Consider the following 24,692-nt stretch of genomic DNA (forward strand, 5'->3'; position numbering starts at 1 on the left):
ATAAAAATCTTAGAGGAGAACACAAGCAATAACCTCTTTGAATGTCTTCCTACTTATGTCACCTGAGGCAAGGGAAATAAAAGCACAAATAAATCATTGGAACTTCATAAAAATAAAAAAAAAATGTATGCACAGTGAAGGAAACAATCAATAAAACTAACATGCAACTTATGGAATGGGAGAAGATATTTGCAAATGACATATCTGATAAAGGGTTAATATCCAAAGAATTTACAAAAATCAACACCCCCAAAAAATGAATAATCCAATTAAAAATGGGCAGAAGACATGAATAGACATCTTTCCAAAGAATACACACAAGCCAACAGACACATGAAAAGATGCTCAGTATCACTGATCATCAGGGAAAGAAATATCAAAACCACAATGAAATACCACCTCACACCTGTCAGAATAGCTAAAATTAATGACACAAGAAACAAAAGGTATTGGTGAAAAATGGGGAGAAAGGGGAACCCTCTTTGCCTGTTGGTGGAAATTCAAACTGGTGCAGCCACTCTGGAAAGCAGTATGGAGTTTCTTCGAAAAGTTAAAAATATATAACTACCCTACAATCTAGCAATTGCACTACTATGCATTTACCCAGATAACAAAAATACTAATTCAAAGGATACATGCACCCCCTATGTTTATTGCAGCATTATGTACAATAGCCCAGTTATGGAAACAGCCTAAGTGTCCATTGACTGATGAATGGATAAAGAAGTGGCATATATATACAATGGACTATTACTCAGCCATAGAAAAGAATGAAATCTTGCCTTTTGCAATGATGTGGATGGAGTATGAAAGTATAATGGTAAGTAAAATAAGTCAGTCAGAGGAAGACATATACCATATGATTTGAGTCATATGTGGAACTTAAGGAACAAAACAAGGAAAGGAAAAAAAAAGAAAGGAAGGAGACAAGACAAGAAACAGACTCTTAACTATTAAAAACATACTCATGGTTACCAGAGAGGAGGTGAATGAGGGGATGGGTTAAATAGGTGATGGGGATTCAGGAGCGTACTAATAGTGATGAGCACTAGGTGTTGTATGGAAGTGTTGAATCACTATATTGTACACCTGAAACTAATTACACTGTATGTTAAGTAACTGGAATGTAAATTAAAAAAAAATAAGTTGTACCTCCTTTGATCTATATTGGCTGTATCTAGATAACTACTAAAACAAAACAGACTTGTAAGATATTGGCATATTATTTGAGTATTAGTTAAAAATACATATCTTACATAAAATATATGTAACATATTTATCACACATATATAATCTGCATTCAAGAAAATAAGTAAAAGTCACATTCAGTAAGAGAAAATCCTGAATATAAAAGATCTCATAAAAGTTTTTAAAAACCAGTAGAGTTTTCTAAACTGCAAAAGAAAGGCCTCAACTAAACATGATGCTTCAACTAAAGTTTAAACAGAGAGAGAGTATCACCTGGAGCTTCCTAGCCAACTTTAACCCTGGAAGAGAGTTGAGTTTGAGGAATGATATCTGTGTTAACTGGTTTCAAGATCACATATGCCTTACACAGGTAAAATGTCATGAAAGTGTACCTGGAACATAGAGTGGCTTAGCAAGCCCAGGTGGGATGTTTCATTTAACTCCATTTTTTAAGGGAAGAAGTGGCCATGCCCCTGAACAGCTGGGACTCTGAACGGCAACCCTGTGGAAAGAGCTACCCTATTTCACATCAAAGATCAGAGGAAAGGAAGGGGAATCATAGGACAGTATGTGAACTAACAGGAGAAGGAAGGAGCATACCTGATGTTTCATCCTCTAATTTGAGGGATTCAAATCTCTAAGTCTTCATTAATCAAAATTATCTCTTAGAAAGCAAGTTCCAATAAATAATGACATTTATTCAAGAATTGATGTCAGTGGTGTTTTTGAAGAGCTAAACCAGTTGCAAAGAAAAATGGCTAATATTGCTCAGCAACAGGATAGCTTGGAGAGTTTTGGATTCAGAATGCCTGGTAACACCATTCCATTTCTGAAGAGTTGCACTGCATATTTTTGGAAAAGTACTATTGAATGAGAGAAGTGAGTAAAACTGGTAGGTTGCCATGTACAGTTTCAAAGATTTACATATCCACTTACCGTATTTGATCTATGTGAAAAAGCCATAGACGGAGGACAGGGAAGATCGTCCTTGTTTGCCAAATGGAACTGAGACAGTCAATAAATAGTGGAGAAAGGATTCAGCCTAGGGGATCATTTAGAGCTCATGTCAAAGAAAAGCATGTCAGTCCCACAAGCAACTTGGTGAAATTGCAGGAAGCATTGCAGGAAGCCAAAGCTGCTGTCAGTTGCCCTCCTCCCCCTCAGCCATGGATATATTTAAATCAAGTAATAATAAAACAAACTAGCAGCTGGTACTTCTGTAGATCCAACTCTGGAGCCCCCTTAGAAGAGAACTTTTTTTTTTTTTTTTTTTTTTTTTTAGATAGAGTTTGTCATTTCTCTTTTTTTATTTTTCATTTGCTGTTTATTTTAAGGTTACATTTCTAACTAAATGAAACATTTTAAAATAAAAAAAATTGGAATGAACTGAGCCAAATAGCAAGTACAGACATGCCTTGAGCAATGTGCAGGTTTTTAATTTTGAAAATTTCTGCTTTCTTGGGCAGAATTCCTGCTTGTGACACATGATGTGACCAAAAACACTCAATTCCACAAATAGTAACAGAGAAGTCCCTTCCCCATGTCCAGATGCTGAGTCCTCAATCAGCAGGCAAGGGGACCGGTGGTACATTATTTGTATTTTTAAAAACTATGTTAATGAACCACAATTTCTTTATCCATTCGTCAGTTGATGGACATTTAGGCTCTTTCCATAATTTGGCTATTCTTGAAAGTGCTGTTATAAACATTGGGGTACAAGTGCCCCTATGCATCAGCACTCCTATATCCCTTGGGTAAATTCCTAGAACTGAGAACAAACTGAGGGTTGATGGGGGGTGGGAGGGAGGGAGGGGTGGGTAATGTGTATTGAGGAGGGCACCTTTTGGGATGAGTACTGGGTGTTGTATGGAAACCAGTTTGACAATAAATTTCATATAAAAAAAAAACTATGTTAATGATCACCAATAACTGACTGCTTACTATATCAAAGTCATTCCCTACACTTTCAGTCTCCATAAAACTTGGTGGGTATGACTTTCCACATTTTATGACTTTAGGGAGCTGAGGCTCAGAGAAGGTAGCTTGTTTAGGGACAGACACTTCCAACTGGCTGACTTTAACAGCACACCTTCTGCCTACATCATTCTAGTCCTTGTGAATCTCAGGCTTCCAAAAACAATTGACGTACTTCAACTAAGGGAGACAAATTGAATTTCTGTTGCTTTGACTACTTTCTACATGGGAAGTTAGAATTCAAGTAGACACACCTTCTTGAATTCTTTGACAACCAATGTCCTGCAACAAAGCCAGAGACCTTTACTCACATGATCAAATCTGCTTCTTACTCGTGATTGTATAGTCCCTCAACTGCCTGAATCCACCTTCATTTCTTTATCTGTAAAATGGGGACTATGTGAGATGCCTTGCCCATTCTCTCAGGTTGCTGTAGAGCCAACTGTATAAATTCATGAAGGTGTTTGCCAATTGAAAAACTCCCCACAAATGGCATTAGTGTGATTTTTCTCACCTCAGAAAGAATGCTGTCAACATCTTTGGCATGGTTATATTCAGCCATGGTAAAACCAGCTTGAGTTTTCTTATCTCTCCCCCTCACTTCTAATAACTATACAGCAAAGAAAACTGAAATGGGTTTTTGTGCAGCAGAAGCCACAGAAAAAGGATCACATCTTCACTAAATCTTGAGGAAGGGCTGATTCTGCTGGTGCTGCCAACATGTGCCAAATGTGTTTCTCAGCTTGCTCCATCAGTAACAGGTGTTCACAGGCTGGTGAGGATGGAGAGAAACCTGCCTTCCCCAACCCAGTTTGCCTGTCTTTCACTTGTCAAGGCATTTTGCAGTTTCTTGTCACAGTTCTAAGCACGGCTGCACAGCATGCTGCTTAAAGCAACCCCAAGTCAAGGAACTCTGAGAATTCTCCCTTAGAGTTTGTTTGATGACTTGCCTAGATATGAGCGTTGGTAGCCCTTTCTCTTGACATGTGTCTGCTTTGTTCATCCTCATGGGGTCCAGAGTTTGTCCTACTGGTGATTGGGCTTTGTTTGCTCCAGGTAAGGTATCAGACTTGATTTCTGCACTTGTTTAGTAAGATCTAAAATGTCCCTTTGCCTTGCTCCCATGTATGTAGTGTATAACCTTACTTATATCATAATCACTTTTTAAAGCATCTGTCTCTCCCACTACACTCCCAACTTCTAGGAGAAGGAGCCCTGTAATATTCCTAACACCCCAAGTAGAGTGTCTGGTATATAACAAAGGCTAATAAATGCATATTGGACTGAATCTTAATTCAATGCAATTGAGATACTTGAAAATGAAAATCCCTCTGAAGGAAATGAGGCCATATTTCTTCTAGTTATTGAAACTTTTTTGGTGATAATACCACTAGAATTTAGGGATTTCACCAGTACTGGTTTTTGGCTGTAGGCCTAAAGGCTATTTTTGTAGTTGGCTGTTACAGTAATAAAATCACTTGTTAGACTCACCTTCACATATAGGTGGACATCATTTAAGACATATGTATACACATGCCTATATGATAGGATAGATATATAATACATATTTATAAAAATATATTTCAATGATTTATATATAATGTTTATTTAAAATATATACTCAGATTAAATGTGTATTATTTTATATATTATGTACTTTTGAAATATATATATATATATATATATATATATATATATATATATATATATACACACTTGAAATATACTTCTAGGTACAGGGCAGAATGTGCAATTTTTATTGGTTTGATTTGCACACCCACTGATAGAATATTTTCTTTTGCTGAGGTTTGTTATTATTCTAGACACAGCCTGGATAACAGAATGTGTTTAATTTAATTCACATCAGTAAACCATTATTATGCAAAGTGAAACTGAAGAAAAGGTTTTCCTATTTGTGTTCTTGGGAAATTGAAAGGGATCCGACACACATACACCACCACCAATCCTAATCCTTCTTGACTTCCCATATTTATTTTGAATGTCTGGGAAGTTATGCACACCAGGACAGGGTAATCACATTTCATGCTTCCAAGAATGATCTGATCACAAGAGGGTCAGAAAGGACTCTTTTCTCCCCTACAGAATTGTTTGGTTGGTCAGGTGCACTAATTGGGGTAAGAGATTATGAAATTCCTGTGAAGTATCAAGCAGTTGCCATTTCACAATGCTAGATTGTGAACTTGTAGGAGCAATGTTAAGGAAGTTTCACACAATCACTGCACAGAGTGCTATTTCAATTTTCCCTGTTCTCCACTACTATCTCCATCCTCTGGCATCAGACAATACATCTCTTTCATACATAGAGGGAATCTCCGTGCTAAAAAGGAATTTAGATTGCCTAGTCTTCTGACTTTACAGAAGGTAACATGTTCTAAAAGTTTAAGCGGCTTGCTTAAGAGCTTATTACAAGCTAAGAACCTAGGCCTCATGGCTTCAGTCATATTTTTTTTTCCATGACATTACAGCTGAAATCTGCTGTACACAGGTCAGTCAGGTTCAAACACATCCATAGTTCTCAAGCTTAAACGTTCATTTGAATCACCCAGATGGCTTGTTAAAATACAGATTGGTGGACTCCACCCCCAGGGCTTCAGACTCGGTAGTAGGTCTGGCATGGGGCTAAGAATGTACATTTCTAATAAGTTTGCAGGTGGTGCTCATGCTGCTGGGCCAAGGACCATACCTGAGATACAGTAAAGTTGTCTAACAGAACAAAAATTGCCCTTCCTTTCCTCTTAATTTGTTCAACCTAAAAGGTTGAATACAATTTTCTTATTCATCAATATTTACTGAACATGAACCAGATACCTGGCATGTTTGGTGCTAAGGACCAGAAACATGAAGATGACAAAAGCACAATCCTCTTTTTGAAGAGTTCACAATCAGTGGGGAGGGACAGATACATAAATAATTACTGAGCAACCTAACTGTTAAGTGTAGTGATAGAGGTTCATACAAAGTGTAATGGTTGCCCAGCCCTGAAAGTAATGACACTAAGACTTTTCAGGGAAGGTTTTGCCAGAGAGGTGACATTTGGGCTGGGCTTTGAAGGACAAGTGGGATTTTCCCAGATGGAGCAGACAAAAGAATATCCTTTTAGGCTGAAGGAACAGCAGATGCAAAGGCATGGAGAGTGACATTTTTAGGAAGAATTGGCTAAGTAAGAGTGGCAGGAACATGGGGTGTGTGGAACAGAAGTCAGGGAGTGAAAGATGAGGATGGAAAGATATTGAGGGTGAAGGGCATTCCCTATTCTGCCAAGGAGTCTGTAGATCACCTTGTATGTCGCAGGGATACTGAAAGCTTTTCAGCTGGGACATGCTTTAAGGTTACTGTGGCTAGAGTGTGGAGGACAGATGAGAGGGGTTTCTTTGAAGGAAATAGAAGAATCTATTACAGCTATCTACACTAGAAATGAAGGTAACTGGGGGCGCCTGGGTAGCTCGGTCAGTTGAGCATCCGACTTCAGCTCAGATCATGATCTCACAGTTTGTGAGTTCGAGCCCTGCGTCAGGGTCTGTGCTGACAGCTCAGAGCCTGGAGCTGCTTTGCATTCTGTGTCTCCCCCTCTCTCTGCCCCTTCCTTGCTCATACTCAGTGTCTCTCTGTCTAATAAATGTTAAAAAAAAAAAAAAAAGAAAGAAATGATAACTTATCCAAAACAATAGCAATGGAAATGGACAGGAAAGAGTATTACAGGGTTAAAATAACTAGGACTTGCTAACAGATCAGAGGTAAATAAGAGTAAAGAGAGCCATAGATAATTCTATTGTTTCTCGCTTGGTCCGCTGATGAATTGGAAATGCTATGAACAGATACAGCAAATAGAAGTAGGTTGGAGTGAGATCAGTTCATTTTGGACAAGTTGGGATGCTGGTTTCTTCAGAGAGGTAGGTAGGATGCCCTACTGTGGCTGGGAAATAGGGTTTAAGTTCAGGAAAATGGTCAGGAGAGATTGGGGTAAAGTCATGGAAGGGTATGAGCCTGCTAAGGGAGATATGAATTTCTTGTCCTGGATTAATATGTAAATTGCTTGTCAGAGTGATAAGTGATATAACCTCAATTATAAAGAGGAAACCAAAAAAAAAAAAAAATGATACATGTTAACTAAGGGATAACCAAGAAAAATGGAAAATCAGCATTCAAAATTTCTAATTTTGACATCTGAACATTTTGAGAATGAATGCTAAGAGAAAGACTATAGCAACATGAATCTGCACTTCCCAGATCATGCTCTTCACCAAGCCACTACTGCTTCATCACTTGAGGCTTTGGAAAAACTCTTCTCTGTTCCAGGGCTCAGTTACCTCAACTTTAAAACAGGGCTGCTGAGAGAATTTAACAGTTCCTACAAAGCACTTAGCATATTTGGCGCATCAAAAGGGTGCTGTAATTTTTTTTCAAATATATATTCAGCAGTGGAACAATTTTGCTAGAAAATAGAAAATAAAAACTGTCCAGAAAAGCCAGTAAACTGGCAGTAACTGCCAGTAAAAACAAGTGAAGACAGTAACTGTAAAGACAAATGCTATTCAGATGGCTTTTTCTTGCTAATTCCTGAGTATCCAGAAAAGGGGTGCATAATTGGTCTGGCATGCCATCTACCATGACTGTGACACCATAAAATATTCCTGATTCGTTGTATTAGTTTTCTATTGTGTAACAAATTGCCAGGAACCTGGAGACTTAAAATGGCACAAATTTATTTCATGGTCTCACAGCATGACTAGATACTCTGCTTAGGGTCTCATGAGGCTGAAACCAAGGTGTTGGCTGGGGCTGCAGTTCTTGTTTCTCATAAGGCCCTCTTCTAAGCCTACAGGTTGTTGGAAGCATTCATTTCTTTGTAGTTGTAGAACTGAGGTCCCAGATTCCTGCTTAGCTATTACTCTCAGCAGCTCCTGGCAGCTGGCAGTTCCTAGCCACATGGCCCCCAGAGGTAGTTCATAGGAATGTTTGCTTTCTTCTAGTACTGCAGGGACTTATACTGAATCCTCCACTTCCTTCTAATCTCCAACTTCTCCTGCCTCTGACCTCTAGAACAAGATTTAATGGGCTCATGTGATCAGCCCATCTGGATAATCTCCCGATCTTAAGATCAACTGATCTGGGACCTTAATTACATCTACAAATTTCCTTCACAGAAGCACCTAGAATGGTCTTTGAATAACTGGAAGAAAGTGTGTGTACACCAGGGATCTGGACCATCTTAAGAATCTTGTCTACCACATTCCTGAAGCAAATGCAAGTTCAGTCCCATGACTGAGCAGTGACTTTTAGCAGCGTTACTACATTTAACATTTGCCCTTTGGGCTATTTCTCTATGTTCCTTCTACATTTGAATGACAAGTTGCTGAATATCTCAAAGGCCAAGAGACATGAATTTAGAAGAGTGACAGATTTTCTCCCCATGCTCTTGGGGTACTTCTGAATCATGTGTAATTATAAGTCTTTCCCCTCTGACTCTGTGCCCCTAACACCTATATAATCATTGGGTCAAGGCAAGGATTTATCTGTCATTGAAAGAAAAAAAAAAAAAAGTGGCTTTTCAACTCAAAATTGCTTACTATCCTAGACCAAGATTTGAGAAGTATTAGTTTGATCAATGCAGTCCTGGCAATAAATCAGTTGAGGCCAAGCCTGGTTTGGGGTGGAGAGGGAGTACTTGAACATATGCTTGCCCTGAACATGTATTTAAATTTAATTTAGGAGCAATTTACTTTATGTTGTCAAATCAACTGGCTTCATTCAAGAGGCCCCTAATTCAGACACAGTCAGGCTAAGAAACCAGTAATAAGAAGAAGCAAGGAGCAAATGCTGACAGTAGAGGTGAAGTACAAATCATGCCCAAGATGCTTAACCTCTAGGGCCCCCCAGAAACCATGGTCTCAGCAACTAGTCTCAGCCAGGTGAAACTCCGTAGCTTTTTAGATAGATCTGTACTTGAACACTCCAGTGTTGCCAGCAATAGCAATCGGCCTAGAAAGAGAGACCCCTCACCTCTCCTTCCCAAAATATATCAAGATCCTGAAGACCAATCTACATTAGGGTGCTTTCATATGTTGATATACTGTTAGCTGGTCAAAGGATTACAGACTAGTCAATACAATACACAGAACAAGAGATGGTGTAATAATTTCTTGATTATCTTGAGCAACCAAAGTTTACACTATGTAAAGGTAAATAGATACCTTGGACATTATGAACATTATCAGCGATTACATGTATGTTCACATTTTGGTTTGTGTTTCAAGGAAGACTCTAAGTTAATTTTAAATTGCCTTTATTTATACTTTTTCTCTTCTGCCAAAAGTAATTATGAGCCTTTATAAACTCGTATTTCCATGCAATAAAGAGATTCCAAAACCCATAAATATGGGTTCTTACATTACTGAGTAATAATCCACTTATTCTTGCGTCTGTTTATCCTCACTCTACTTCATCCCCAACAAAAGGGATGATAATAGGGGCACTATATGTACTCCTTGCATTGTAAGACTAAAGTGCTCTTTTCTTTCTGAAGATCAGACTCATCTCTAAAAGAAACTGGATTTCTGACTGCACTGGCAGAAATCAAAGCAAGTTTTTGAAGTTTATTTATTTATTTATTTAGAGAGACAGAGACAGCATGAGCAGGCGAGGGGTGGGGAGAGAATTCCATGTAGGCTCCATGCTGCTAGTGCAGAGCCAGACACAGGGCCTAAACCCACCAACTGTGAGATCTTGACCCGAACCAAAACGGAGAATTGGATGCTTAACCGACTGAGCCACCCAGGCGCCACTCAAAACAACTTTTGGAATACACTTCCAAAGTTAAACAAAAGAAGAAAAGAAAAAAAACTATTCATTTTAAATTTAACTAATCTATTTTTTTTGGGGGGGAGAGGTGTTATTCCTAGTTAACTGCCCATAGACATAGTAGAGCATTATTTTGCTCAAACCTAGTTAAACAGACCCAAGTTGGGAAGAACCAAATATACCTTGGCAATATTCTAGTGAGAGGGCAAGTTCATTTGGAAAAAAAATTCTTATTTGCTTACACATTAGTACAAATTCTGAGAAAGATGTTAAAATTACATTACATATATAAAAATTTTTTTTTAAATGTTTACTAATTTTTGAAGGAGAGAGAGATACAGCGTGAGCGGGGGAGGGGCAGAGAGACAGGGAGACACAGAATCCGAAGCAGGCTCCAGGCTCTGAGCTGTCAGCACAGAGCCCGATGTGGGGCTCGAACTCACAAACTGTGAGATCATGACCTGAGCTGAAGAAGGACGCTTAATCGGCCCAGGTTCCCCTACATTACATATATAAATTTTACTCTGTTTATCCAGGTCAAGCCAAGACCAACAAGTTACATTTATGTAGTTTTGGTTTAACCTAAGAAAATGTTGGGAATACAGACATCCAGCATTAAGCTTAGGCACTTCTACATACATGATAGTAAAAGCCTTGAAAGTACTTGCTCAACATTATCTTTCAAAACTAACACACTGTGATTAGCAACTAAACTTGACTATGTTTCTGCTCTGAACAAAAAGCTATGTATAACTTTATAGAGAAGGGAAGCATAGACTTCTCTCAGAAGTGAACTATCAAATTTTAAGTCATTATCTCAAAAGCATCTCAATTTCATCACAGGAATAATTCCAGTGGTTGTGGACAAAATCTGATTTTTGTTCTTAATGACAATGTTGTGAATTTCTCTCAAATATTTTGGTACTTGTCTTTTATTGTATGCTCATTTTTGTTTCATCACAAAATCATCCTAGTTCTAAAAGACAAGAACTAGAACTAAACAAGAACAAGTCCTAGCTATATCACTGACTTGCTGAATGACCATGGGCAAATCACTAGAACTGTTTTCAAGTTTCACTTACCACCAGTGAAATAAGCACCTTACAGCAGTAGCTTTGAAACTCTCATAAGGTAATTGATTTGACAACACCTTAGAAATCATAAGCAGTACACATGTAAAGTTTTACGTACTTCTGCACATTGTATGATACAAACCCAGTGTTAAGTTGCTAATAAGTGTTGATGCCATTATAGGAGAAGTAAAGAGAACTTTTAAAAATAATAACTTGGTTCGTTTTCCAATTTGGTTTATCATCTCGTCTTCATTTTTATTATATCTTCTTCCTCTAGATAAGACACAGAACTTGTTCTCTTCTCTGAGGGATTTAATGGTCCCTGTGGAGTCTGAGAAGAAGGCCACAAATATTCATCGCCAAAGAATAACAACCTACATTTGTCTTTTCAGTCTTGTCGTATCTGCAGGACTGAAGTCTGCCAATATCCACTTGTCTGTCCAGAACATCTGGAGGTCCGATGCTTGTTCTGGTGTCATGGGGACACGGACAAAGATGCCAACTTCACTGGCGGTACTTTCAATCAGCACGGAAGGCTTTCCCTTTGGGGTCTGCCAGGATGATTACACCCCAACAAGCTATGCCTAAGGAAAAAAAACAACAGTACCTCATATGTATGTTACACTTGAGTTTACTAGGTGCTTTCATATATGCCATCTTATTTAATCCTCACAACACTCCTAGAAGACACATCATCATTACATTTTTTTTTTTTTTTATAAAAGAGTGAAATTCAGAAAAGGAAAAGAAAATTTAGAGAGAGAGAGAGAAAAAAAAATCTGTTACCTCCCCAAGCAAGAAAGGGATTTAAGGAGAACCGATTTGGGGAATCTAATTAGAAAGCTAAGAGATCTGAAAACCTAAAATCCTACCCATTCAACTGGTTTAAAGAGCAAAAAAAAAAAAAAAAAAAAAAAAAAGGAAAAAAAAAATCACTGCATTTTACTCTAAGACATCTTAACATCACTTATAATAATCAGTCATTATTGCTACAGCTAAGGACTGTGGGCCAGCCATCCACCCATAGTACACCGAGAATGTGGGTTTGCACTGAACCTAAGACGTGACTTCAAAGCCCTAGTTTTTATCTCACGAAGGCTTTCTCCAGAATCTGGAGAACAAAGCATGGATCTGGTGACAGATAAACTTGGATCAAAAACCACCTGTGTCATATCCTAATTGTCTGACCTTTAACATCTTACTCTCTATGGCTTAGTTTGTTCAGCGGTAAAAAGGGATTACTATAATCATACCTATCTCTAATAGTTATCGTTAGGATTAACGATTGAAGCTAACAAGAGTTCTCAAGAAATACTGTCATTTAAAAAAAGAAAAAAAGAAAAGAAAAACCGTCCCAAGAACTTCCTCTCCCCGCCCCGCTCCTAGTTTGGTGTGCCTCGGCCACGTGACCAGCCCCGCAACCCGCCCGCGTGACTGCGGCCCACTTCTCCCTATCCCCCTGCCCAAAGGCCCTGAGATCCCCCGACTCTCACTGATGCCGATGACCATCTGCGTAATAGTCCCTGGACTCGGGGCGTATCCCAGCTTCATGGGCTTCCGCGCCACCCAGTACACGTATCCGCCCGCCCCTATCAGCCCCGACCCGGAGAGCACGCGACAGCTCCAGCAGTTATTAAGTAGAGGCGCTTCCGCTGGAGAGGTCGGCGCTCCAGGTGCAGCGAGGGGCAGGGGCTCGGCGGAGTTGGTGACTTCAGGAGGCGCAGCGACTTTGATGGGCTCCAGAGGTTGGGACAAGAAAGAACCCATATTCAAGAACTCGGTCTCAACTGCGGGAGTCTTCGGACCGAACTGACGTGAAAGATACGGCCGGAAGCAGAGCGCCGGCTCACTGCACCGGAAGCAGGCTGAGGGTCGCTGGGAAATGTAGTTCTGGCCTGCCTCGAACGGAAAAAAGATGGTGGCTGCCCGTGTTTGTGGATTTCTGAGGCAACAAACTTGGCATTGCCAGAGGCCATTCCCCGCTACACCCTCCCCCAATCATTTTAAGAATTATGACTTAGTAAACCCCTAAATGTCTCAACTCTTACTTTCCTTAGAGGAGGAATCTGGATTTCTAATTTTTTTTTTTTGCCTAGCAAAAAATGTGAGATCTTGAGCATGCCATCTCACCTGTCTCAAGAAAAGAATTAAGTTTTGTATGTGCTTAACTGTATGCTAGACACTTTGCTAAGCGATCATCTGCATCATGCCATTTAATCTTTCCAATCCAATGACATATCAGTTTCCCAATACATGACAAAACTGGTGAAATGACATAGCCATATTTGAAACCAATGTCTGTGTCAATACAGTCAAATTTCTTAAATGTCACCTGTACATATTATCGATGCAAAATGAATAAATCTTTTTCTTAAATTTTGAAGAGAAAGGAAAAGAGTTTTATTCGAGCTCAAGAGGGAACAGCTGCCTGATATACACAATTTTCACAAAGAAGAGAGTGTTCTGGGAAAGGAACATTTGGTACAAGATTATATATGTTTTTACAGAAAGAGTTACAAATCATCATGATGAAGAACATTCCAGAAAGTCACAGCTTTTTTTTTTTTTTTTTTTTTTTTTTTTTTTATCTTATGTTTTTAAGATATTGGCAAGTTGCATGGCTTTAAACTTATGGGAACCAGGGAAATTTCTTTATTCTTATGTTCAGAATACTCATTTTATTTTATTTTTTATTTTATTTTATTTATTATCATTATTATTATTATTATTATTATTATTATTTTATTTAAAGCAGACCATGTGTGCTTAGGACAGAAATAGAGCCCATTCTTTGAGGTTTTGACAAGTCATTTTGACCTTGATAAATGTTAAAATATAGCTTCCCTAGGACCTCAAGAGCAGGAAACATTCAAAGTTGAAAATTTCCTTTATTAATATTGTGAGGAGATTACACAAATATAATCAAGGTGTTAAAAATGTGTTTGAATTATCTGGATAAATACTTTTCATTTTCTCTTTAGCTTTTTTCCTAAAGTCATGATCTCAATGTTGTCATACTCACCATATTGTTCTATTTTGAGGGCCCTGGAGATAATTCAACTCAGAATCAGGCTAATAGACTTGAAGAGTTAATGTAGGATCTATTCCTGCGGGTTTACAATTTTATCATCCCTTAAGAATGGACTTTTAATTTTGATTGCTTCTTTGCAAGTCAACTGCTATATCATCCACTCCCATCACATTTCACCTTTCATTTCCTTTGGGTAGAGTTGCATATGTTTTTTTTGTTTGTTTGTTTTTTGTTTTTTGTTTTTTTTTTCCTGGGTTGGTCTCAGAGGATTACTGGTAAGAAAAAGGCATTTAGAGTTCAGAGGTAGTTTCTGTTAGAGGAGGTGGATGAAAACAGGATTAACTTCAGGTTTGACCTTTTTCCTTTAGAATGGCTTAAAAATTAACATGATAAAAAAAAGAAATTCATTATTTCACTTTACAAAATGGGATGTGATTTTGGGAAGGTTTTAAAAAAGATAAAGGTTTGGATAAATAGGAGAAAATAAAATCATGAGAACACAGGTTGGCCTGATGCTAATTTCAAAGATCCTCTCCATTTACACACACACACACACACACACACACACACACACACACACACACATATCTCCATGTGTTGTCCAGTAGAAAGACAAAGAGTTGGGAAATTTGGGTTCTGTAGTGAGCTTTGTCACCATGAGTTAGCCATATGACATAGAGAATATTATTTACTCTCTCTAGCCTGTAGTTACCTCATGTTTGAAATAAGGAGATTTGGAATGGTAATATCTAACACTTGTTCTTAACTTGTAAATGTTATTATTTACTAAACATTTCTCTCTAGATAGCATTGTTCTAAGTGTCATACTAAATGAATTCAATAGCATTTGACTTAGAAATTAATAATTTATAGCTGCTTCTTTTCACTATGCCTGATACAATATTCTATAGTGCACATGGTTTCCCCTTATTTATGAGGAAAAACTCCACCATTTACCAGCAGTTACAAACAACATTTTAACTACACACTTCTGTGGATAAGAATGATTGAACACACAATAGCATGTATGCATACTTTATTATTTATAAATTATGTATTAATATATTACTTTTTACATTATGAAGATAAGATAAAATAATAGAAATAGGAATTTTATATTTTCCCATATCTCAACACATAGGCTCTGCATCTTCATGGACACTATGGTTATATGACTTGTGACTTTATTAATTCATATTTTGTCTAAAAGCTTTCTTTATTGTGCTTATTACAGTTAAAGATGCCAGGAGAGGACATCTTTAATTCTCTAAACAAATATTATTAAAATGCCCCTGACACATTTTCCAAACAGGCAAGATTTTATTTTAACTAGTATTTGTTTTTCCTTTATTGAGACAAAGAGAGTACACAGGGGAGACACAGAGAGAGCACAAGAGCTGTCAGCACAGAGCCTGATGCAGCGCTCAATTTCACAAACCATGAGATCATGACCTGAGCCAAAACCAAAAGTCAGATGCTTAACCAACTGAGCCACCCAAGAGCCCCTGTTTTTTTTTTTTTTAAAGCACCTTCCAAGAGATGTGTTTCTTCTCTTATGATTGCCTCAAATAAATTATTTCAGTTTGTTATTACTCATAGAACATATTGAAATTGAGATGTTAAAATGAGATTGAGATATAACTTTCATTGGAAAATTATTAGAAATGTTAAGACACATCTTGAGATAAATGAAATAGTAGGGTCTGAGGATAAAGCTAGAGGCTAATGAAGTCAAGCAAAATTATAATTGGAGGAAGATGTGTGCATTTTGGGGGAAAGAAATAGGAAAAGAAGGCTGAAAGATTATTTTATTTTTTCTATTATATATATGTGTGCATATATATATACACACACACAATACACATATATATACACATATACATATACATGTATGTACATGTATATACATGTATATACATATATGTATATGTATATGTGTATATATATGTATTATGTATATGTGTGTGTATGTGTGTGTGTGTGTGTGTATATATATATATATATATATATATATATATATATATATATATATATACTATTTATCATCACCATAGTGTTTACTTTGGCACATTTGACTCAGAAAGCCTCATGGTCTCTCTTATTTATTTATAAATTTTAAAAATGCAAAAGGCATTTTTAGTGTCCTTCACACTCCTGTCCCCCAACCACTCAGTTTCCCTTCCTTCACATAGCCAGTCTTATGAGCTTCATGTGTATCTTTTCAGAGATGTCAGTATGTATGTGTATATTCTTCCTCCAGTGACTTTGGGGGTCATTCCATATCAGTTAATATGTAAAGAGCTTCTTTATGCATTTGTGGCTCTGTAGTATTCCCCTGTATGCCTGTACTGTACAGAATTTGATAGGTCTCATATTGATGGACATTAATAGACAGGCTGCTTCTACTCTTTTGGTACTACAAATAGTGTCACAGTAAATAACTTGCATATATATCATATCACAAACATATGAGTATATCTTAGAATATATTTCAAAAGGATAAAGTATTTATAAACTTGATGGATATTACCAAATTGCCCTTCACAGAAGATGTACGAATTTACACTCTTACCAACAAGTATGAGATCTGTTTCTCTATTCTAATTCTCACAAACTGTGAATTATATAACTTTGATCTCTGCCAGTGTGATAGGTAAAAGTGGTTTAATTTTCTTTTTCTTGTTATTAGCTCCTTAATATATGTTTAAGTGCAATCCACACTTCCTTTTCTGAGAATTGTCCATATTTTTGCCCATTATTTTCATCGGACTGCCTTATTCTCATTAACTTCTAAGAACTCCTTATACATTAGACAGATTAACTATGTCGGTAATATAAGTTAGTATTTTTCCCTCCCAATTTGGTATTTGCCTTTTAATTTCACTTGTACTTTTTATCATTAATATTTTTAAAACATTTAATTGAATTTAACAATCTTCCTTTTTATAGCTTCTGAGTTTCGTGTCATAATTAGAAAGGCCTTCTACTTTCTATGCTTTCCCCTGGTATTTTGATCTTTTTAAAAAAAACACTTAAAATTTTAATACAACTGGCATTTCTCCTACAATTAGGTGTTAGAAATGGAGTCAGATTTTTCTTCCTTTTCTTTTCTCCAATTCATTTTTCTCAATACTATTTATTAAGTAATCCATCTTTCTTCATCTGTTAGAATATGCCACCTTTTCTAAAATGGCATATATAGATGTATGTCTATTCCTGGATTTCATGTTCTGATCCATGATTTTTCTATGTATTCATGTGCCAATATAATAGTATATTACTTACTGAAGCTTTCTAATGTATTAATGCTTGGAGACTGGTTCCCCCTTATTATTCTTCTGTTCCAGACCTTTCTTGGATATTTTTACATGTTTATTTTTCCACATGAACTTTTGACTTAGCTTGATTATTCTGGCAAAATGATGCTGACATTTTTATTAGACTTGTGTGAAAATTTTAGGTTAATTTAGGGAGAATTGACATTTTTATGGTGTTGAGTCATCCTATCCAAGGACATGGAACAATTTTCTTCTTTGCTCATATCTTATTTTGTGTTCCTCTGTAACATTTTAAAGTCTTTTTGTATAATGATCTCACACATTTCCTCTCAGACACTTTATCTTTTGTGTTGTTATTGAAAATAAGGAATTTTTCCTTCTGTTGTGTCTTCTAACTGGTTGTTGTCTCAATAGAAGAAGGCTATTGATGTCCACATATTCTAATATTGAATTATCAGTGCCTTGTGGTGAGCTTTTGATATGTGATTGTTTCGTATTTTTGCAGTTTTTGTTGACTTTGGGTGACACTTTTATACTCACTTTGTAAACAAAATTTGCAAGCTTTCCTTCTTTTTCTGTACTTTAGAATAGTTAAAATATCACTGGAATCATCTGCTTTTTAAAGGTTTTGTTAGAATTTCCCTATGAAATTGTCTAGTCCAGGCACTTTATTATTTTGGTGGGAGAGGGAGGGGATGTGAAAAAGGAGGTTATTTGATACCTTTCTTTATTTGTATTTTGGAAATAAATCTAAATTTTCTTCTGGAAATGGTTTTGGCAAATTATACATTTCTGGAATATTATATATTTCATCCCCATTTTCAAGTTTATTTGCATTAAATTGAGAAGAATAGTCGCTTACAATTCCTTTAATTTTTTGTAACCTGTGTGGAACCTAGAAATAATTTTTGCAGATGTGATTAATTAAGGATCTTGAAATGGAGTGATTATACTGGATTATCTGGGAAGCCGTAAATACAATCCTGTGTGTCCTTATAAATACCATCCAGAGAAAAAGGGTACACACAGAATGGAAGGCAGTATGACCAAGAAGTGATGTGGCTACAAGTCAATGAATGTGGGTAGTTGCCAGAAACTGGAAGAGGCATGGAACAAATTCCCCAGCCCCACCTGGCCCCAAAGCTTCCAGAAGTAGCATGACGCTGTGAACATATTGATTTCAGTTCAGTGATACCAATTTCAGACTCTGGCCTCCACCATTGTGAGAAAATAAATATCCGATCTTTTAAGCTACCAAGTTTTCGACAATTTGTTATAGCAGTGGCAGGAAACTATTATGTGTGCTTGATTAAACCTTTGCCCCAGACTCTATACTCTGAAGAACCTGAAGGTAGCAAAGTGTAACCACTTGGCATAGCACTTTCTTTTCTTAAAGGTTTTGTGCCACTCTACAGTTTTCTAACATTGAATATTGCTGTGGAGAATTATGAGACCAGGCCAATTTATTCTCTGATATAGATGACTAGGTCTTTTTGCCTAAATGCCCAAATGATTTTGATTTTCTTTTCTCCTCCCTTCCCTTTCCTTTCTAAATTGTCAAAGTCCAACAACATCTTCCAGTCAACATCTTTGTTGACTCTTCTAGTTAAGTTTTCCAGGCATAAGCAATAATATACATATTATTACATAATATGTATACACACATACACATTCTCTTATCTTTGTTTCAAGAATGTCTATCTGAATTATATCTTTTAAGGCACAATTATTTTATTGTTTTGTCACCAAATGCAGCCAACTAACATTACTTCCATTCATTCATCCATCATTGAAGACAAAAAGATAATTCATTTAATATTTTTTTAAATAATGCACTATACAACAAACAAACAAAAAGTTAAATTTACCAAGGTATCCGACTAATTATGTAAACTGTTAATTAAGAGAAAAACTAATCATTTGTTTCTTATATAATAGAAAGTTAAAGAGTTCTGTTAGTCATAATGTAATCTTTATGGTTAAAGTAGCTCAAAGGGAGGTATGCTTAGTTTTATCTAGAAAGGTATATAATTTAAACACCTCATATGAATGAATAAAATTTTCATAACAAAGCCCTAGGTTTTCATTATAACTTGGGTGTTGAATGATCCTTTATGACATTATAGATTAGTACGTAAAATACATTCTTATACATTTATAACTCTAAGAAAAGGAAAAAAGGTGTTCCTTGGTAAAGATCTCCTAGCCATTTGCTTTACACTAGGATATGTTGAACTCTAAGACTTCAGTGTTTACCAAATTTGGAATCCTTAGCTTGAGTCAACAAATCAGATACACTGATTGTTTCTTGAGTTATGGGTCTGTCTTTTCTTCTGAAATCTTGACAGATTATGCATTCACTTCCAGGGAATTTCCCTGGCATGGTAGTTATCTGTATATTGTTGTTCTGTATGAACTATATTATTTCCCTTCCTTTTCTCCTCTCATGTGCTCTTCTATTTTACTTAAATATAAGTTCTTTTGGAACTTTCTAAAGAAGAATATTCCTCGCAGGAAGTTTTAGAAATGGAACATTAAAGACAAGAAGATTGGGTATCGGCATGTCCTTGGATGTCCCTATATTTGCTTCAGACTTCAGCTAGATTGATGTATTTTTAAATGTGACGACAAGCCCCATCACTCTGATTTTTCTTTTTCCGAGAAAATCAGCATCTACCTATGGTTCCTTTTCTATTGGTCCTTTTTAAGGACTGACCTTTTTTCATTTTTGGCCTCAAGGAATGCCATATGTCTCTTTATTTTTTATATTTTTCCCCCACATGCATCTGTAGATATACAATTTTGGTTATCTGATCATTTATAACTATTTAATCATCTTTTGAAGGTTTGTTTCTAATGCATGGCTCTACTGGCTTATTCATTGTTGAATTTAAAACACAAGTTTGTATAACCTCCAACCCCCCTAAATTTCTGGAGATGTCTTTGTTGTGAGCCTCCATTTCCAGAAAAGAAAAGGACCTGGGCTTTAAACTTCCACAGCAGAGGATTGGAGATACCTGAAGATGAGGAGTAACATCCCTACCCGTATTCTGCTGGATTTTCATACTTTCACATGCTTCTCTGTTTTCCACCTCTCCAGAATGAGCAGTGGCTGCTTTGTGCTATTGTCCATTTACAATTCCAATGAGAAATGGGCCTGTTTAGACCATGTCAGCTCATGGATGCTGCCTTTTTGTGACAAGAATTAAGCTCCACATATTTTCCTGCAGCTAGCAATGTGTTCTCCTTTGTTGATGAGTATGTTTGTGGGAATCTACATTACTTCCATAGACCGTGGGTTGGGCAGTGGCCAGAGAATCATATTAGCATGTGGAGAACAATAAGGCAATGTAACCCACTGCATGCAACCCCTCACCTGGGCCCTGGAAGTCTGGTGTGGGCTCAGCAAAGTAACCATTACAGTCCTTCTTCCTCCTCTCCTGTTGCCAGTAAGGGTCTGCTCTTTAATATTTTTTTTCTATTTCTTTTTCTTTTTTTCTTCCAGGATTCAAATTATATGCCCTGTTGTATCTTCTTTCATTTTCTTACGAATTATTTTCATTGTTTTCTTATTTATTTTAGCTTTGCTCCTTAACGTGTTTATAGCAAGCAATGCCAGTTATCTCTTATACTCCTCTACTTTTGTTGCTATAAATTGGATGCTTTTGTTTTCTTCTCCCACTGCTTCACTTGAGTTCTGAGAACTCATATATATATATATATATATATATATATATATATATATATATATATATTTGTCTTTACCTGCTGTCTAGTTATCTTGTCTGTAAGTTGTTTTATTTGTATTGAGAGATCTTGCTTCAAAGAATTGACTAGTTTTTAAATTTTTGAAATTCAGGGAGAAATATTTGGGCATGATTTTTATATACTTCATGACAATATATTGCTGGATGTCATTATGAATTTACCATTTGTTTTTCTTGCTTCTTCCATTTTTTCCCCTTTTTTATTTGGTATATCTTTGAACATCCTGTTTTGGTTCCCTTGTTTATTAAGCATCTTTGGAAGAGTAGGTTTTCCCACCTATATTAGCAGCAGATTACATCAGGACAAAGCCAGAACTGAATTGCAGGCCAGTTGAGATTATCCTCTAGGCTGAGGGAGTCTTATGTGAGTTCATGTAGGCTTATTTTCTCCCCATTGAATGGAATAGACAGGTTTGAGGGTTTTCTTTTTTACTTTCAGAGTCCTTTTTCTCCTACACTGCCACAGAGACAGTGTGCTTCCTGCATATGTGGCTTCTTGGTGGGTTTCTTTATTTAACTTTACCTTCTTTTGTTTGTGGAGCAAAACTAGGTCCACAGAATGTAGGTATTTAAGTTTTGCATCTCAAAGTGTGCCCATCACCTTCAAGAACTGTGCTTTGCTTACTCATTCTGATATCTGCAGCTTCAATGCCCCTGCTCCACTCTCTCTTCTCTGCAACATACCCTAGCATGATCACTGCCATAGTAATTGCACATGTACATATTGCAATGGAGCCTCATCAGCTTTGGTCGCTGGTCATTTTAATGAGCAGAATGCTCCTCTTGGCTTGCTTTGGATATGTAGGATAAAAGAGAAATAAACTTTTGTTGTATTAAGTCCCTGAAGTATGAGGTTGTTACTGTAGTAAAACCTAGCCTATTTTAACTGATGCAGTTTGTTCACCACTGAGGGTGCTACCCTAGAGGGCATTTGGAAATATAAGGAGGCACTTCTGGTTGTCACAATGACAATGTCCAAAGGCCAGGGATACTAAATCCCTGTAATGCTTACAACAGCCCTATGGAATAAAGTATGCTTTGTTGAAATGTCAATAGTTTCTTCATTGAAAAACTCAGTAAATGGGTTCACAAGTACAGCCAAATTGCCTTCCTTAAACGAGTGCCCATTATTAAAACCATATCCAAATTGTTGTGTTTTTTTTTTTTTGGCTTTTTTTTCCCCACACTTTATTTTTAAGTAATTCAGATAATTTCTAATATGTATAAATGTATCTCCTGGATATAAATATCCATAAGTGGACTGTTAGAGTTTATTAATTTTTATATCATTTTCATAAACTTACTGGTACTCAGTAATATCTGTGGATTTCATTAGACTAAAATATCTTCTTGGGCCCAAGTTTAATAAAGTGGATTGCATATTGTGGGAGCAGATAGTAAAATGTGGGTTCCCCTTTTGTTTTCTGTAGTTTGAACTGACAAGAGGCTTGGAAAATAAACAATTGAAAAAGACATTCCCTAAAGGTAGCCATCAAGTGTAATAAGACTCAAGTCAAATGGCCCAGCTGTCACAGTAAAATACAGCCTATTGACTTCCTTCTCACTAGGGAAAAGCACTGCTTGCCACTTACCACAGATAGCATGGAGAGAAAGTATCACCCCAAGAACTGCAGGAGGGAATGTCCCATGTAGCTGAGAGAAAGGCACAAAATAAATCTGGTTTCATGTGTCCCCAGTAGATAACCATATGTTTTTAGAAGGGGTGAGAGTGGGTTACATAATTATCTTACTTTAAGGATCAGAAAATAAATAGCAGCATAGTTAAAATATAACTGACACAGCCAGCAACATTTTTTTAATCATTAAAAAAAAATCATTACATTCCAGCTAGGTGCAAACTCCTGGTAGACAGAAGTAGAGGGATGGCTTACACAAAGATGAGCAGGATAGGAACTACCGTTTAGTCTTTGTGAATCTTATCTGGAAGCTAAACATATACATAAATAAATCTAATGCATGTAGACTGTGGCAAATGTTATAACAGAGGCAGTGATGAATTTAGTGAGAATGTAGGAAAAAAAACATTGTTTCTAATTGGGTGGAGGTAAATAAGTTAAATTTAGGAGGAAAAAATACTTTAAGTTGAGCCTTAAAAACAACCTAATGGGTGGACTGCTGAATAATATGTAAATATTATTGATTCCATTGTCCTAGGGCAGGGCTAAGAGGTATAATAACTGACATTGGTAAAATGTTTTGCAGTTAAACAGTGCTGTTACATACATTATTCATGTGGCTGTATTAATATTAACAGATGGTTTATGTAATTAAAACCTGAAAAGTAGTGAGTGTTAAAGGCATTAAAAATTGGGGCATACTAAAAATTATGACAACAATTTCCCACTGATTCTGCAACTTATGATTACATGCATACATACATGTAGAATGTGGCAGCTAGGATACCCTCCACATTGCTTCATTCTACTGACATTGACTCCTTGCAGTATCTCATTCAACTGGAACCAAATACTAAACATGTCATTCAAAATAATGTTTAAGTAATTTTTTTTCTTAGAAAATTAACCACTCTTTATAGCCTAGTACTAATGTTTATGTTTGTCAAGTTCAAAAAGTTGTATATAGGTTATTAAGCAGTATATTTGTCTGGATACTGGTATTGATTAGATGAAGAATAAATAGCTTGGCTTTTCTTTAAGAAATGGCACTTCATTGTGTCTTGAATCTTTTTAACTTAGAAACGTCTAATGTATATACACAGCTAAGGAGGAAAAGTTGTTCAAGTACATGTCAGTGAGTCCAGACCTTCAGACCTGTGAGAAAAAAAATGATTTAATTATTTCAATTCTTCCCATAACACTTATTCACTTCAACAGGATGCCTCTCTAACTCCCTTGCTCCTTATTAGCATCATGAGGAATGAACTTTTATTGATCCCTCTTGTAATCTTTTTAGTCCTGGTAGGTATTGCATGGGTGAACATCTGGGAATGCAGTTCTTTGCTTTCCAGTGGATCATCAGAAGTGGAGATGTGCCCCAAGTGTTCTGCAGCCCACTGCATCCTAAGGATTGCTAACACTAATCCACATGGTATCATACTGTCAAGTTAGATGGCTCTGGTGCTGCTGCTGACATAACCCAAGAGAGGTAACTTCTCTTGGTGATAAAATGCACAGTTTTCTTAGAATTTTAATTGATTCCAGAATTTCCTTTCTGGAAGCACACCCTGGTCATTTACTGTGGTTAGTATAAAGAATAAAATAATAGAAAAGAAAGAGAATGAGGTGATAATATGAATTAAAATAGCTGCAGTATTTTCCAGATATATACTAATTTAATACAATAGAATAGTAATGAAAGAGTTATTTATTATTTTTAAATTTTGTTCTTTATTTTAGAGAAAGAGAACATGAGCAGAGAGAGGGGCAGAGGGAAAGAGAGAGAGAGAGACTCTCGAGCAGGTTCCATGCTCAGCTCAGAGCCCAATGTAAGGCTCGATTCTATGACCCTGGGATCATGACCTGAGCCAAAACCAAGAGTCAGTTGCTCAACCCAGGCACCCCAGTAATGAAAGTATTATTAT

General features: G+C 36.6%; 1 protein-coding gene and 1 pseudogene across 1 annotated transcript; both read right to left on the reverse strand.

Moving 5' to 3' along the window:
* LOC122204545 overlaps positions 1–11,533 on the reverse strand; it is a 79,845-nt pseudogene extending 68,312 nt beyond the window's left edge.
* Positions 11,158–12,898, reverse strand: DMAC1 (distal membrane arm assembly component 1). Its single transcript, XM_042912606.1, has 2 exons — positions 12,548–12,898; positions 11,158–11,638 (listed from the first exon to the last, which is right to left on the reverse strand). Exons 1-2 carry the CDS (start codon positions 12,819–12,821, stop codon positions 11,574–11,576), a joined length of 339 nt encoding a protein of 112 aa, XP_042768540.1. The 5' UTR covers positions 12,822–12,898; the 3' UTR covers positions 11,158–11,573.
* Positions 12,899–24,692: the final 11,794 nt, after the last annotated feature.

Source organism: Panthera leo, chromosome D4 (genome assembly GCF_018350215.1).
Source record: "Panthera leo isolate Ple1 chromosome D4, P.leo_Ple1_pat1.1, whole genome shotgun sequence".
Classification (NCBI taxonomy): domain Eukaryota; kingdom Metazoa; phylum Chordata; class Mammalia; order Carnivora; family Felidae; genus Panthera; species Panthera leo.